This window comes from Arachis hypogaea, chromosome 4 (assembly GCF_003086295.3).
Source record: "Arachis hypogaea cultivar Tifrunner chromosome 4, arahy.Tifrunner.gnm2.J5K5, whole genome shotgun sequence".
NCBI classification, from domain to species: domain Eukaryota; kingdom Viridiplantae; phylum Streptophyta; class Magnoliopsida; order Fabales; family Fabaceae; genus Arachis; species Arachis hypogaea.
In genome coordinates, this window is record NC_092039.1 from 16,664,917 (window position 1) to 16,682,117 (window position 17,201).

Sequence of the window (17,201 nt, forward strand, 5' to 3'; positions counted from 1 at the left end):
TTAAATTAAGTGATCTTCAATCTTTGATTAAGTACAATTTCAAGTAGAATGAAATATTCTAATATGGAGACTCAATCAGATGACAACACCACGTAATATTTCTATGAAACACATCCCTTATGATATGTACCAAACACAATGCTATCTCATGGCAAGATGGTTTTAGAAGGCCCTAGGTAACCAACTTGGATTGGTCGAATGGTCAGCTCACTCGTCCACTTAAGTAAATATTGTGTTTTGAAACCCGCCTTGTGCATGTAGTAACTCCCATTGGCCAGCAGTAGACCTTAAATAAAACTCCGATCCGTGACGGATTAGTTTTTGACCTATCAAGTTGTAAAATACCATGGGTAACAAAAAAGAAGGCCCTAGGATGTCAAGGTCAAACAAGTGGCCACATGATATCATATATTTTTATTACTTAGAATGGAATGGAATAGGTTAACAAACTAAGAACGAATTCATGGCTTGGGTTGCTTTATGGGGAAGGCTGACACGCATGATTGCTATGTGATCATTATTGTGTAATAAATAATAATGACTGAACCTTTATCTTCAGGTCACACGTGTATTCTGGAAGAGTTAAGATTCCTACTCAGAATAGTTCAAAAAAGATTTGGACAAAAATGGCTCCAACCTTGACGGGATTGATAAATGATAATGTGTGGGCAGGAATGAATTAAAGCAATAGAGCCAACTTATCAATGGATGTGTATTATTAAGAAAGCAAAAATGCTTTGAGTAGGATGTTTTAACAAGAATACCATTAACAATTTGAATCCATTGTTGATAACAATAAACTATGATCAATATAAGTAAAATAAAAATAATCGATGCTTTAGCATCGCATATTACATTTACATTATTATAGGAGCAAGATTGTGGAAGAATCATATCAAAAACTGGAGAGGCCAGCCTAATAAGAGAATCATTGAAACGCAGAACGGATTTTCTTTAGAGTTCTTTATTAACACCAGAGACATTGTGTATACATTTTGAAGTAAGGTGTTTTTTTCTTTCTTTCTGATATTCTTTCCTGTAAAAATAAAACTGAATAATATTTCTTTACAACGAAGTTACAATTTACATTCTTTACAATATATCGTTGGATCTTCCCCCTTCCATTGCAGAATTGGAATAAAAAAAGGCATTCTGCAAATAATATAGTGCAAATCCTGCGGGGAGAAAAAAATAAAAATCGAATGAAAAAAAAAACTGTACTCAACGATGTTTTAATATATGAACACGTGTTACTCAGTGGAAAACTTGAGCAGCGGCGTAATATTCGCTTTCACTGAAACCAGGTCTTAGACTTTCTTGGCACATGAACTCCAAAGGAAAAGAAACAAGATGACCCCTCACTGATGCTAATCTCTCCAATGGATCAGTGCTCTTGATATCTCCATCATGATAGGATTCTAATTTTTGCGGCGCTATTCCTAAATCAATGGTTGTGTGACCAATTCTTTCTTTCCAAAAGGCTACACTCTGTCTGAAAGCAAGTCTGCACAAACAAAAAAGGTGTCAAATTCATGTTAGGACAAAACACATAGGAGAAGATTCACCCAAAGATGAAAACCATCACTGAATATACCTGGTGTGGATTAGATCATTAGGTACACAAGAAAAGACATCCTGGTAAATTGCAGTATTTGTCTGTAAAATGTATCCAAGAACAATTATCAGTATTCTTATTGAAATATCATTTCTAATCCAATTAATCAAAAACATCATTGGAAGACTAAATGATATTCTCAAAACAACAAAATATGTTTAAATGAATAAATTTTACACAAAGAAATATCCATCCAAAAGTAATCTTTATAATAAATTAATAATATATACCATTCCAAAGTACTGCTATTTATATAAAAATTTTATATTTCCTTCTTACCTTTGCTGCTGCCATCCAAATATCTTTGTAAGATGATTCAATAATCGGGTCCATTATTTGATTGACCTGTAAACAATGATATTAAAATGATATTCAACAATCAGGCACACCATGACACCACGACATGAGCATGTTTGGTCTGGGGTAAAAATGTGGTGCAGTTTACATGGATAAATTTCATTTGTAAATGTCATTCATAATAACTTGCACGACATCTTTATCCCCAACCAAAACATACTCTTATGTAGTCACAGAATGTTAAGACACTAACCTCTCCTGCTGGTAGACCCAAGTGCTCAGACCATAATGACAAACGGAGAGTCAAGGAGAACTTTCCTGCTTTCCAAGGCTTTCCATCCATATAAGAACCAATGAGCTCTCTGTCTTCTATAACTACTCCAATCTGAAACCCACGTGTAACAATTAAAGGAAAATCCAGTGATGCAACAGTTGTGCATATCAATAGATAACTTAAAATGTTCAATGGTGATAGAAAGTATGCAGGGTAATAAGAACAACAACAAAAGCGAAATCATCTTTTCAACAATTAGATATGAAGAAGACTAAGTTAATTATGTACTCAAACTGGGAAGTGAAATTTTTGCAGTCCTCCCACCTCTGAAGCATGGGCACTCCTAAAGAGTTGCTCTACTAGAGCTCATTGGGTTTTTGTGTCCTAAATAAATGGTACCTAAACACAAATTGACCGTAGGATCAAATTGTTGTAATTAACCTATTTGATTTGCTTTCAAATGGAATATACGACTACTTCATCCCTTCAAATTTTGTAACCTAAGTGACTGTTACCTAAACACGACCCTATAAAGCATCAAATTTTGTAGTTAAACTATTTGAGTGGCATTTAAATGCAATATATTACTACTCCATCCATTCAAATCTTTTGTTTCTTTAGATGATTTTCGTTGACGGACTAAGGTAGAGAGGAAGTGTGAGAGTGTGGTAGTAAACCTTTTCTTTGGATAAAGAAAGGCAGGGAGTAAATTTTAACCTCAACACAAAATCATATAGAATACCCAAGCGAAAAAAACATGAAAATTTACCTCAGAATCTCTAGATCCAAGCAGGCTCCTATCATTAATATTAGCAGATCCAATCAAACTTATGCGATCATCAACAATCATGATTTTACTGTGAACATACACCTGCCAAAATGCTCATATCATTAAGCTGACTGCTGACTGGAACAACTTTAGTGTACAAGACAATAGAAACAAAAGAATACCAACCTGGCTGGTTGCTACAGGACCACCGTCAAAAAGTCTACCATAAGACCTCAAGCCAAAAAAAGAGATGTAGTCATGTATTTTTGAACCAAGAAGTTCATAAAGATTATGTAATATAGAATTCTGCCCTCTACAAATGGTTCGATACTGCCAGTGCATTATTGCTCTCACAGATGCTGCACCACTATCATCAAGACCCCCCTATATAACACAGAAGTCCAACAGTCATAATAAAGAAACAATTCTCTCATTGCTGAAATAGAAAAAAAAAATGATTATAACCTGGAAGCCAGGTAGGAGAGGTATGACAATGATAACCCGAAAGGATTTATTTTCATTGTATGCTAGCATAATCCGTCGATACAAAGCTTCCAAAACACGGTTCCGAATCATTTCATCTCCAGAAAGACCTGAGATAAAAAATTGATTCTGGAAAAAATTCCCCAAGAATTATCAAAGCTGTTCATCAAAGTTGAAGAAAGAGGGGGAGGGAAGACATAATATTGCTTAAATTGACAAGTTTGATGAGTATTAGTATTGTTATTAACAAAGGTGTTCAACTATATGATATTTCAAACATGAAGGGGTACCTGCAATATAAGTCTAAAGAGAAAGTCCCAATATTTTTTATCTGTTCCCCGACATATTTTTAGATTAAAAAAGGGGCAAAAGTTTCTGTTTAACAAAAAATTTCAAACTGAGTTTTTCAAGGAAAAGTGAAATATAAACCAAGCATCAGAATTCATTTTTCCTTTTTTGAGTTTAATTTTGATACAATGAAGGTGAAAATATATTTTACACAAATTGCATTCATCTTTTTGGATAACCATACAAGCGGAACTTGGTGAAAAAATAGTTATTTTGCTGACATGATGATATATAATTCAATGCATGTGTAAAACTTCTTTAAACAAACAGTGCATCAAAATTAAATTCTTTTCCAAATAGTATAAATAAGGAACCATCATTTATGTGTTTGCATGTGCATAAGGCTTCTATTTTGGCCTACACAATGAAGTGCAAAAAGCTTCTATTTCTGAAACTGTACTATGTAACAAACATGGTATAAACCACGTGTAAGTTAAGCATGAGTAAGAGCGTGGAAAGCTATTGGAGCCAGAGCCTGAGACATTAGATATTACATAGAAACAGGATAGTAATTCAAATGTTTAAAACAACTGCACTTCAGTTACTGTATGAAACAATTGTATGGGAACCCAAGTAATTATTAACCATTTCTTTTCTTATTGTCAATATAATCAAAGCTTATAAAAAAAATTCAATAATAGATAAAGCAAGACTACTTTTGTATCATCATCTTGATAACCATCAACAAAAACGAGTATTACAGTCTATGGAGATATGGTAAAAAGAAGAAGCGCATTTGATACCTCAATGTAGATGAAGTGTTCTGCTTTTTCAATAAGAGAGCAATAGGCATTGTGTATGCTCTCTTCCGTTTGGCTTGTTCCAGCAGACCATTGACTGACGCTCCTAATAACCTATCAATAAAAGCAATTTTATTGGCATAAAAAACTACTAGTGTCAATAAAACAATATAATAAGTGAGAGGAGCAAAAAAGTGAATGCAAAAGATCATATGTTCATCTACATGAGAGCTGAGCATCCAGTAAGATATGAAATATTACCCACCTACCAGGAGGCTTTGGTCCTTCGGGGAAAACAAAGGATCAAAGTCAACAACTTTCATGATGAAGCATTTTCCAAATTTTAATGACACTTTTGGTCAATTATCATCTGAAAAATATACAACAACAACTGCCACCCCAAGCTTTTTCCATGAGATAGACTACATAGATCAAATGACACATATCCTATAGTAATCTAATCACAAAGACTTACATAACAGGTGAAACAAAATGTGATAGTTATCGACACTATTATATTTAAGTAGCTTTCTGACAGCAATACGAGTACAATGTACCTGACAACGGCAGGAAACACGAGGGCCAACTTGCCCTGATTCATCTGCAAAATCTCCCTGATCACCACGCTCTTGTGTTTCCCACCATTCTGGACCAGTACTTTGTTGCTCAACATGAGGCACTCTATCCAGAGACTTTTTCTCATCATAATGCATATATCCAAGATCATCTACAAAGCCCTTCATTGGGGTGTCTTGACCAACAGCTTCAATTTTCACCCTCCGAAAAGAGAAAGGAAGACCACCACCGACCTTTATTGGCTTATCAACGTGATGTATGAATGAGTTTAACCCGTTCATTTTGGGGTCTCCTTCAGACTCATCACGAGTCAAAAGTAGAGGAACATCTTGTTCTTGGGATAATGAAGAAAATGAATCTTCTCTCTTGATGACTCTATGATTCTCAGCATTATTGTTTTCAATCTCCATCTCAGTGCTTCTTCCCAAGTAATGTGGAATAACCATATGATGCTGAGGCATAAGTAAAGGTATTGCTTCCTCATACGGAGCTTTATTCCTCTGATATGGGGAAAAAGAAACAAGATTTCCAATTAGGATAATAGATGTAAGACCAAGATGAATTAATTGATTTCAGATGAGCCTAACCTTTGCATAATTCCATCTTTGAACAAAGTGCCGAGCAATATCACGACAAGGTGGTCCCCAAAGGGCGCAATGAACATCATGCCAAGGCATACGAGGATAATTTCTACGATCCAATTCATCTTTCATTGTATCTTCCCATGAATTAGGTTCAGATTCCCTGGAAAAATTGAAATAAATCTGTGAATTCAATCCCACAAAAAAATGATAGCCCATAAAATATGAATAAAAAGTTATAATAATATATTAACACATCAATGGTGAAACATACTAATTTAGTTATGTTGTATTCTTATGCTATTATAATAGAGAGGAGTGACGTATATAAAGCAACCAAATGAGTTTGAATCATAGTAGTCAATCCCGGATCTCGTCGCATCCCAGACGAGAAAATCAAGAGAAACCATGTATTGAGCATCATAACTAATAATCCAAAATCTTAAGTTCTATATTTCATAATAGTTCCATAATCCATAATAATTATAGTCATAAAAAATCAATTTTGGTATCTGCTTTTGCTCCTTAAGAGAAGCATCAGTCACCAAGTTCTTCTTTAACAGCAGATTGTTACTCTAATTTCTAATGTAATATAAAAATATAACCTTCAGTCTCCAGGAAACCATTTCAATCTTCAAAAATCAGAATTATTTTCTGTAATTCTGCTTTAACTAACATGAAGCTTCTAACAATTACATAGCATGGTCAAATAGACTTTTACAGAGCTCCTTTGTAATTTTTATTTTCTATTGACAAAACTCACCTAGGGTTATAAAAGTCCTTTCCAGGCCAGATTAGAGGAGGGCAATCCCCCACTTTATGCTCAGATGAGTCATAACGGCCAAAGCACAAATCCAATCCTCCAATGAAGCAAATATGGTTATCGACAATGACCAGTTTTTCATGGTGAGACCTGAATATAATCATGGGAACATAGGAAACATAAAATCCTTAGTATGCTTTATGGTTTGATACTTGCTTGGAAGAAAACAAAAATCATAAAACACAAGGAAGAAAGCCGTATTTGGGAAGATGCATACCATAGATAAACACCAGAAGAAAAGTGATCAGGATAGCGTAGTACCCTCACGTTCTCATGAATGCTAAGAAGCTTTCTCTTGCTATAGACACTGTTGATTTTCAAAGCAAGAGCCACCTCTTTGTACAGAAGAATGTAGATCTGCATTAACAAATAAAAGCATTCAAGCAATCCTCACACTACTATGAAACCTAAGCAATTAAAAAACGTTTAATCTTAGGTGTCATGCAATACAATTGAGAATAATCACAATAAACTAACTAATACAATTAATTGATAGACATTGTTGATTTTCAAAAGCAAGAGCTAACTCTTTGTAAAGAAGAATATAAATCTAAAATCTGTGTTAACAAGTAACAAATAAAAGCATTCATGCCAATCGACACACTTCATCAAAATGAATGCCAATGAAATCTAAGACCCAACAACATGCAAAAATCCTTGCAATGTGTCCAAATATCTCTTACAATTTGAAGAACTCAATAAAAAAAGGTTATTAAGAACTATGGTTTCTTAAGTAAATCTGCCAAGGCATTGTGGAAACTGAAAATAGTTCCCGTTAAAGGTTACCTGAACCCCTTGCTTAGCCTTTGCTTCCAACAAATTATCAAGTCTTGATGAAGCATGAATGTCAAAAGGTCGCCTGAGATACAGTTCTGGGCATACCCACCATCCACAGATGAATATCTTTGGGAATTTTTCAATCATTGAACAGAAATTTGAGGATAATCATTTTTCCATGTTGATAAAAAAAAAAATAGGAAAAAGAAAAAGAGAAAAGATATATCATGAAATGCTGATGATGAATCATTTTTCAAACCTCTGATCTTGCATCCTCAATTGAAGAAGCAATTGCATCAAATGCTGCTTGCCCATCCACGAACCATTGGGCTTGACTACCATCTTCAATTAAGCCTCTTGGAGGAGCAAATGACCCATAGCGGTGAGGATAACACCAGCCTTCAGGAGGCCTAAGTCCAGCATCATTAATTGCTGCTACCCAATCTTTAACTTTACTGCTACTTTTCCCTCTAATTCTAATGCTCCGGATCCCGCAAGTCACCTACAATATTAAGCCGAGTGTTCAAAAACTATGTAACTCTGTACAACCAGATATCTGATAACATGAACAAGTCAGCTTTGATGTGCAGATACATCAAAATTGTTAACATATCAGTATCAATACTATATCTCATATCAATACTTGTACTATTCTTTTGCATTCATATTTTTTATATATCTCTAAAGTTTTCCTTTTTTGAATATCAAATGTTAGAAGTTATATTCTTTGAAATATTGAAGATAAATTTGTTCATATCAATTATTTTTCTCTAATTATATTATCATTTTTTATTTTTTATACATAATTATTTGTGATGTAAACTGTGATTATATATATAACCATATCCAAATTTTATCTATAAAATTGTCATATTTGCATATTGTATCATACTATATCCAATACTCATCCATATTGGTGCAACATAGAAAGTCAGTTAATAACTAGTAAAAATATTAGGATAGACTCTATTTGATCCATGAAATTTTATTGGATAAATGGCCTGCTAGATTACTCCACAAATTTGGTCCTTGGATAACTCTTTCGCATCTAAACACTGAAAAATTTGTAGCATTTTCTATGGCCAGATCCATGTCATATGAGCAAATATTGTCATCTGAGGATGACAAATTTGATGGAAAAAGAGATATAAAGGAGAACTTCTCACCTTGAATGAATGGCGTAAAGGATTTCGTTCCTTTATTTCACTAGCCAGTGACAGACGACCATCCCCATTCCCATCCGATGGAGGCAGCACATCAAAGACAATAATGTCTAAGGGCTGCTTATCAAAAGGATCTGCCAGCAATGCCAAGAATCCAGGTTTCAATACAGCCCATACCTGTAGAAAACAAGAAATTGATAATTGCAAAAGTCAAATTATTAATAATAATAATAATAATAATAATAATAATAATAATAATAATAATAATGCTTTGAACCAAAGATGAGTAAGCAATGAATAGCCCAGCCATCCCATATCCCAGGATCCCAACATTGAGGATGTTCGGATGCGAGATCCGGGATTGACATGGGAGGCTGGGAGCATATAGTAAGGAATACTGCCAGCCCCATCTGAGGGTTGAGGTATGTCTTGGCTAAGAAATGGGTAGGGTTCCCTGCTCAAAACATTTTTCTCTCAGAAACCAAACAATAAGGAAATATGATTCGACCATCTATAATCTATACTCCTTAAGAAAGTGGACTTCCCCTATCGAACTAAGCTTTTACTTTCCAAAATAACCAATGTTGCATCTCCAATTGGCCCCAAATTCAAAATGAAACTGAAAATAATAATAATAATAATAATAATAATAATAATAATAATAATAATAATAATAAAGAAAACGTTAGCGCAATGCATGAGGCTCCAAGGTCTGAGGAAGGTAGATAGACACAACCTTACCTCTACAACAAAAAGTAGATTCTAGGATTTGAAACACAATGACCATCAGGTCTCAAAGTATTGACTCTGTTATTGGGCCGAGGCTCACCCCTTATTTATGAGAAACTTCTAATATATTGGGGGAAAAAGTATAATGTTAAGTTAGAAGTTCTCATTCAGTTTTAAATGGGACAGAATATACCTAAAGATTTATATTCTTGATATACATAGCAAGTTATCACAGCTACTGTATTATTGACTTCTCCTGCTATATAGGTTATATATGTTATGTGTATATTCAAATCTGACTTCCTTTGAAGTGATGAAATGTTGCACGCAAAACATTTAGATTTTACATATTATCAAGAGAAACCAAGACAAGTAAATCACGTTGACCTAATTCAAAATAAGAAATGTCACCTTTTGCCAGTTGTCATTACAACAACTAAAACAGCTAGATGTACAACACTTTCTGGAATCATCATCCTTTGGAATTTTGGGCAGATGTTTCACCATTACATAATCTTCTTTCAGCTTAGGTCCATATTCAGGCAAAAAAGATAGCTTCGATACCTCTAAAAACTTGCAGACCTATGACACAAAGTTGCTTCTTAACAATTTTCAAGTGATCATAAACTAGCACGCAAATACAACAAGACATCAAAAGCAGAGGAATGCACCAATAATTATTTAAAAAAAGAAAGAAAGAAAGAAAATAGTCATGGACTTCAAAATTCAAATGAAACTAAAATATGTCCTATAAGTTCCTACGTCATAATCAATACTCCTGCAGAGGAAATGGAAAACCCAAATGCACTAGGTTCCCACAATCATGGACTCTAGGGATTAGGAAACCACCATAAGCAACCCTAATTGCCAAATATATGATCTCTGTTTATCAATAAAAAACTGCAAATTTTTTGCTGAAAAGCTAAGGTCATGGGAACAGGTTCCACAATTTAGGCCAAGTGCATCTGATCGTCAACCAAAAACAGTATCATCATCATGCATCTGGCTACCTGTTAATGAAACTAGTGCACTATCCAAAATCAACAGACTCCACAGTGGTAGAGTAGCAAAGAAACAGAGTTCTAATTTTCCTTTTTATTTTATTTTTTTTTCCTACTTTAGGAATGTTAGATGTCAACCAATTTCAGAGCACTGAAACAGGAGCATGCAAGAAGAGCATGACTAAATATTGACTATTATGTTTTAAGGATATAGGCCCCGTATCCAGTACTATACTTACACTTGTAACTCCTGGATTTTATCTTTTTAAACAATTTGCATAGCTCCTATATCTATTATTCTACTTATATTTGTTTCACCATAAAGGCCCCATTGTAAGTTGTTATGACTGACACAATCAACCCAAGGATGATGTTAACTGACTTCATTTCATATGTTAAATACTTAAATTAACAAATCAACACATAGTCCCTCCTTTAATAAATCCAATTGTAGGAATTTATTTATATCTTTCATCCGACCATAGATGCCATATACACTAAAACCTCAACAATGAATCGATAACAGTGTAACAAGATTATGACATGATTAACATCAGTGGTTAAAGGCTCATGCGCAAAGCATACCTCTGGAGAGTTAACAATACTGATATTTCCCAAAAAGTGATTCAGATATCCTTGCATTGCACTCTTTGCCCTGTCTGACACAGACTGCTGCCTACCTAAGGCTGGTCGTATAATTGGTAGAGCAGCACTAGATGGAACATCTCTGGACCAAATTTCATATTACAGGAAATTACGACGACAAATTAGCATATTGATATTGTAAAAGTGCGCCAACAAAAGTTGCATGCCAGTGGGGTGGGGGTTCACCTGTTTTTTGCATATTCATCAGCATGTGAAGCAAATGTTTCATCATCAGCTTCATCGTCATCATGCACCATAGTAGTGTGCTCTCCTATTCCTAGATTTTGAAGCCATTCTTTAACCTTTAATATAATTTTTCAGTGAACATTACATCAAAACAAATAGCATACATAAAAAAAAAATTCTGCAAATGCATTTATTTATAAGCAATAAAAAAAATCCATCTTAAGAAAACATTGCTGATCCAATACCTGTTCTTGCTTCTCATGAATTTCCTCAAAAAAGGCACGCTTCTTTAACGCAAAATGCAAATAAAATACTTGAGAAGCTTTCTTCACTAGCTCCCACTTGAACTGGAACAAAAATGAGATCTAAATAAGTATACTCCTTTAGGAAGGAAGATCGAATAAAATAAATAATAATACGCAGAAACACCACGATTCTTTTTACAATGAAAGAAAGAGTAATGCTAGGGAAATAATAACACAAAAGTTACCTTATTTCCTTATTTATCCATTTATTTCAGCAATAATTAAGGAATACAAAATAAAGAAACAAATGCATTAAAAATAGCTAATAAAAAAAAGAAACAAGTTATGGCTCCCTATGGTTCCCACACTATGGCCCCCAAACATTATACTGAAAGACAAGGCAGTACTGGCAACTGCGAACAAACTTTAAAACACAATCATCAAACCAAAGGTGTAAAACTATTTTCAGCTAAAACAAAAACTGAAAGGCCAGAGATATAACTAACAGTAACAGTTATTTGGAGAAAACAAATGAATTCCAAAACAATGCAAAATATACAAATTGCAGCAAAGCATTGTCAACTCTGAAGTCAAAAGAGTCAAACCATTGCTAAATTTAAAACCTCTGTTCAGTTTCCTAATTCATAAGCACATATGATAACCAGCATAGAAATGCAATTAGATTGAAATACTCGAATTAATTCCGTATCCTGTCCCTTGCTTTCAGTTCACACAATCATCTTCAGCTCTTGCTATAACCGAATTTTCAGCGTGCAATTTAACAACATAAGCAGAATCACGAAGAGAGAGAGATTGCTATGTACCTGTTTGTACTGAAACCGAATGGTGTAAGAGAGCTGCATAGGGCTTATGTCGCTGGCGTCAGGGCGAGAGACGGAGACGATGGTGGCCTTGGGAAGTTCGTCGAAAATCCGAGTAGCCTCGCCGGCGCCTCCATGTCGGAAAGACGGAACAGACGACATCTCTTCCGCCGCCGCCGGAGGAGACGGCGGCTGCTCCGGTTTCATAGGGAAGTAACGGTGGGCGCCGCCGTCGGACATTAACTGCTCAGTCGCCATCGGAAAAATATAATCGGCGGCGAATTAGAGAGAAGCGATGAGGGATCGGAATAGGAATTGTGAAGAAGACGAAGAAGAGAAGCCGAAACGGCGTCGTTGGTTGCTTCGGATCCGAAGCTAATCGAAAGAGAGAAAGAGTGGAAGCCTCGGCTTTCGTGAGAATGGGAGTTTATGGCAGGCTGAAACTGTGAACAGCGTCACAAAAAAGTGCACAAAACTTCATTTCTTCACTGGCTCTACTACGCTTTTCAGAATTCTTCTTGCCATACTAATAATTAAATTTATTAATTTAATTATAAGTTAAATTATATTTTTGAAGCATTGTTTCACTCCAGATCATTTACCCGCTAACTATGCTAATCAGATGAGATCATAATCTACAATATTAGCAGTTTGTAGATGCCAAATACATTATAAATTGGTGAAAATAATTTTAAGATGATAGCAGCTCATTTGTTTTAGATAAAAATAAAATGAAATGGTGCTATTGTTAATTTTTTTAAAAATATTTTTTTTAATTTTAATATAAAAAATTTGTATTTAATTTGTATTTTTATTTTTATTATTTTCTGTTTTTTAAATTTTGTAAAAAAAAACTGCATAAATAATAAAATTATGTTTTCTATTTCCATATTTTTTACAAAATTTTTTAAAAAATCCTGAAAATGAAAAAGGATTTTGATTTCGTATCTAGCAGCCAATTTGGTAGTCTTAATTCTAGAAGTTGAATTGTTTTAGCGTTTCACAAATTTGAAGGGTTCGTTGCGTACACTCTGTGGTAGTTGGTAGATTGTCTTACATTCTCTTTGACAACGGCTAAAATGGATTTGACCCCCAAAACTAATTTTGATAAAGTATGTGTATTAACTTGTAAGCTGATGGGTGATTTAATCTTTTAATTAGAAAAAAAATGAAGTTACCTAGATCACAAATTCACAAGCTTCTAACGAGTTGATGAATCATCAGTTAATTCATTTTCATAATAAAATGAGAATACGTTCAATAGAAGTGAAAAAATAAGAAAGAGTTGGTGTCTTTTAAGAGCGTATAAGAATTTCTTATAACCTAAATCATAAAATTTAATTCTAGGTTGCGTGATTTTGTTTGCTTTGTGCATTCGATGGACTGAATGGCGGAACATTATACACAGAAGCAACGACTTTTCTTTTAACAAACTAATAAATAAGCCACTCGTCACATGCCATTATTTGCCATTACAATACAAGTCAGCAACCACTGCCTGGGATCATCTATTTTAATCCAATAACCAATAATTGAAGTAACATAAACGAAACAACAGCATAGGCTTTCGGCTGATTTTTCACATGCACTTTTATTTTAATTTCATCGTAAAACAAAATAAAAAACTGAGTAACCTGAATTCTCCTTTATTGTGATGTGATTAATACATGACACATCACACATCACACATCTTATGATATTGAGATCTCTATACTAGTTACATTTTACGTGAATAGTAGTGTATATAGTGTATATGTGTATTATTAGTATTACAATTAAATGGATTTGCCTCAACCACGAAAAATATTTTAAAAAATTTTTTATAATCCTAACTTTTTTTTTTTATTTTGGTCTTAGACTATACACATTTCTATGGGTTTAACTTCCTAAGTGCTTTCATAAATTAGTTGTTATCCCAATTATACCAATTAAGATTAGCAAAAGTGTATCATGTTAATTCTTTAAATTTTTTTAATTTTTTTATCAAATGACTCATTACGTTGTTAGAGATTAATAGAATATACTTTTGTTAATTTTAAAGATATAATTGATACAATTAAAATTTAAGAAACTATTTAAATAAATACAACAATTTTAAAGACTACTTTATTATTTTTTTTTTATCATACACATTTTCACTCACTCACGCACACCCTAAATGACTCTTTCCAACTTCAACCTAGCTATAGCTGGGTATAAAACTGGGTGTGGCAATTTAAGAGGCAAATAGCCCAATACATTTGCCATTTTTACACATGTCTCGGCCACAACACTTTGGAACTTAACTTCGAGTTCCTATGAATAACTCAGGTGGGATAATGGGATACAATTCGTTTTCTTTTCTTGGTCATTGGTGGGATACAATCTTTTTGTAATTTTGCTTTTTATTCCCACGGTATTTTTTAATTCAATAAATTAAAAATTAATTTATTGTAAATCGAAATTCTATTTAAAAATTTGTTATTAATTACTGAATTTATGTAGGTACAAAAGGGAATTCGAACAATAATTTAAGAATTATTTGCAATTTTGTTTTATTGAAGACTCTCCTCAATAAGGGACTAAAGCCCAACAGTGATTTTATTGAAGACTCTGCTTAATAAGGGGCTAAAGCCCAACAATGATCATGAAGAATTGAGTACATCATTTCTGGTCTGAAATAATTAATCACGCAACAATCCTAATCCCACCACTATTGGGCCAAACCAATTTCTTCCTGATCCACACAAAACAACTTCCCCCAATGTTTGGGAAAATAGGGTAATTGTTTTATAGTCCAAAAACCTACATGCAATGTATTTTGCTGGCTGATTTGGCTACAAAACATGATAATTAGGGAAACCAATACATAACCTGATACCTTGGGAAACCAATACGCCCATAAAAACTTCAAGTTACGACCTTGACAAATAAGAAGGTTATGGATTTTCAGTCCAAGAAAAAAAAAATGATTACCATGGTTCTGAAAACCGGACCGGACCGGCCGGTTCAACCGGAAAAACCGGGAACCGGTCAATTAACCGGTCTGGATAAGCTCAAAAACCGGCCAGTAAAAAACCGGTAAAAAACCGGTCGAACTGGCCGGTTAACCGGTAAACCGGTCAAACCGGCCGATTTTTTAACGGTTTTTTAACGATTTTTTATTAAATTAATATATTTAAAATTATTTTTAGGTTTTTTAATAATTTTATTTAATATTTAATTAAACCGGTTGAACATCGGTTAAACTCCGGTCGAACCATTAAATCATTGAACCAGTAACTTCACCGGTTCATTGACCGGTCCGGTTCTCGCAACCTTGATGATTACAGATTTGAAGTGAGATTATGTGAGGCATTCTACCATGGATATGTTTCATTATCTGAGTTTGAGGGGATTCTAAGAGTTAATATCCACTAGAGTAGTTAATTCTGTTGCATCTATAATTGGACAGATAAAAAAAACTAGCTATATTTTTTTATTTTCCTTTTTCTTTTCTTTGTCAAAGCTCTATGGGTGTTGCTACATGTATGTACATCTTATATATATTTTGCTGCTAAATATATATGTTCTACGTACGTAGAAAAATAAACCGTTATTATAAAGAAAAATTAAAATATATGATTTATAAAAATAAATAGAAGTTAAGTATTGTATATATTGATTATTTAATATTTATTTTGTTATTTGATACAAGTATTTATGAGCGTATGCCCTAATGTGTTTATACTTTATAATAAACATATATTTTGAGGTATATTGAGAAATGAAAAGTCTGTGTGACTCGGTATCATAAAATTTCTATTTCGATATTATTTGTTTATTTACACTTTATATAATGGTAATGTATGGATAAAGAGATGAGTATATAATGAACTAGATATAATAAAACATGCATCTATACTCTTGAAAATAAATATTATTGAGACTCACTCTTCCTTCTCATCTAAGATGAGCCGATGAACGTTTCAAGAAGAAACAATTATGCATGGGATCAAGGTCAACAATACAATAAGCATGAAAGAAGCTAAGAAAAAAATAGTTAGGATAATGTAGCATTATGCATGGTTTCCCAGCTAATATCTATCATTCCGATAAAGGAGTGAACAATTCTGATCTTTACCCTATTCTTTTGTTATCCCTCCCCCCTTCCCAAAAAAAAAAAAAAAAAAAATCAGTGCTGTCTTGCTATACTAGATTAAATATTCCATACTTGTTGATTTGTTCTTTTTTTAATGAATATATATAAAAAAATATGACAAATAATTAATTAGTAATTTTTCTTTCTAAATACTTTAATTAGTAAATGAGAAATATGGAAACCAAGTTTTAATTAATCAACATTGGCTAATTTTTTTATCGTAAAAAATTTTTTAACTTTTATTTTTAGAGAATTTAAAATTTAGAGTTAGAATTTAGGCTATAAAATTTAAGATTTAAAATTTAGAGTTTAAAATTTAAAATTTAAAAAATTAGTTAATATTAATTAAAAAAATGGATTCCCTAATTGAATTCTAAATAAGCATTTTTTTTATAAAAAAATTGAAATATGTATTAATTTTTTTACTATTTAAAATATATAAAAAAATAAGAGATAATATCAATAACCATATAATTAATATATATGCATTATTATCGCCATTAGTATGATATGCCTAGTTGGCAAGTAGACATATCGTTTTCCACGAGTCCCCTAAATTCCAACTAAGTCTGACTAGACTAGAATCTAGATTAACCGAATATCAGCCAAGTTCCATGAACCTCAATCCCTTCGCTTTTAAGTTTTTTGGACGACGTACATAAGTCATAGTAATTGTGAATGAATGAAATATTATCGTTTCACCCGTAGATATATATTAAAAGAAGAAAAAGTTTAGGGGCAGCAATTTTATTGTATTTTGGTCAGCATGTAATCAGCAAAGAAAAGTGAGTCATTGAATGAAATTTTACACTAATCTCACACCATCAAATTATCATTGATGGTTAGTTGATGGCTACCAATTACAAATGTTGCTGGCCCTCTAGCATTGCTCATTAAAAAGTATAAAGAAATAATGACGATGATAAATAATATGAATAATAAATTTAAAAAAATAAATTAAAAATTAAAATTAATTAATAATATAAAATATACTAAAAAATAAAATAA

The 17,201-nt window shown here is 33.0% G+C and overlaps 1 protein-coding gene across 2 annotated transcripts; it reads right to left on the bottom strand.

The window, feature by feature from the left end:
* Window positions 1-931: 931 nt before the first annotated feature.
* On the bottom strand, window positions 932-13,050 carry LOC112796398 (phospholipase D zeta 1). 2 transcript variants are annotated; one of them, XM_025838830.3, is made up of 20 exons: window positions 12,077-13,050; window positions 11,253-11,354; window positions 11,008-11,123; window positions 10,762-10,903; window positions 9,587-9,757; window positions 8,450-8,623; window positions 7,543-7,785; window positions 7,293-7,409; window positions 6,724-6,863; window positions 6,447-6,596; window positions 5,690-5,846; window positions 5,084-5,602; window positions 4,530-4,640; window positions 3,421-3,567; window positions 3,142-3,339; window positions 2,956-3,057; window positions 2,166-2,297; window positions 1,895-1,960; window positions 1,595-1,656; window positions 932-1,504 (listed from the first exon to the last, which is right to left on the bottom strand). In XM_025838830.3, the coding sequence occupies exons 1-20, from the start codon at window positions 12,329-12,331 to the stop codon at window positions 1,255-1,257; spliced, it is 3,354 nt and encodes a 1,117-aa protein (XP_025694615.1). In that variant the 5' UTR covers window positions 12,332-13,050; the 3' UTR covers window positions 932-1,254. The 2 variants fall into 2 exon arrangements, with proteins under 2 accessions (XP_025694615.1, XP_025694616.1); XM_025838831.3 differs by having other exon boundaries at window positions 11,008-11,098; window positions 12,077-12,099.
* Window positions 13,051-17,201: the final 4,151 nt, after the last annotated feature.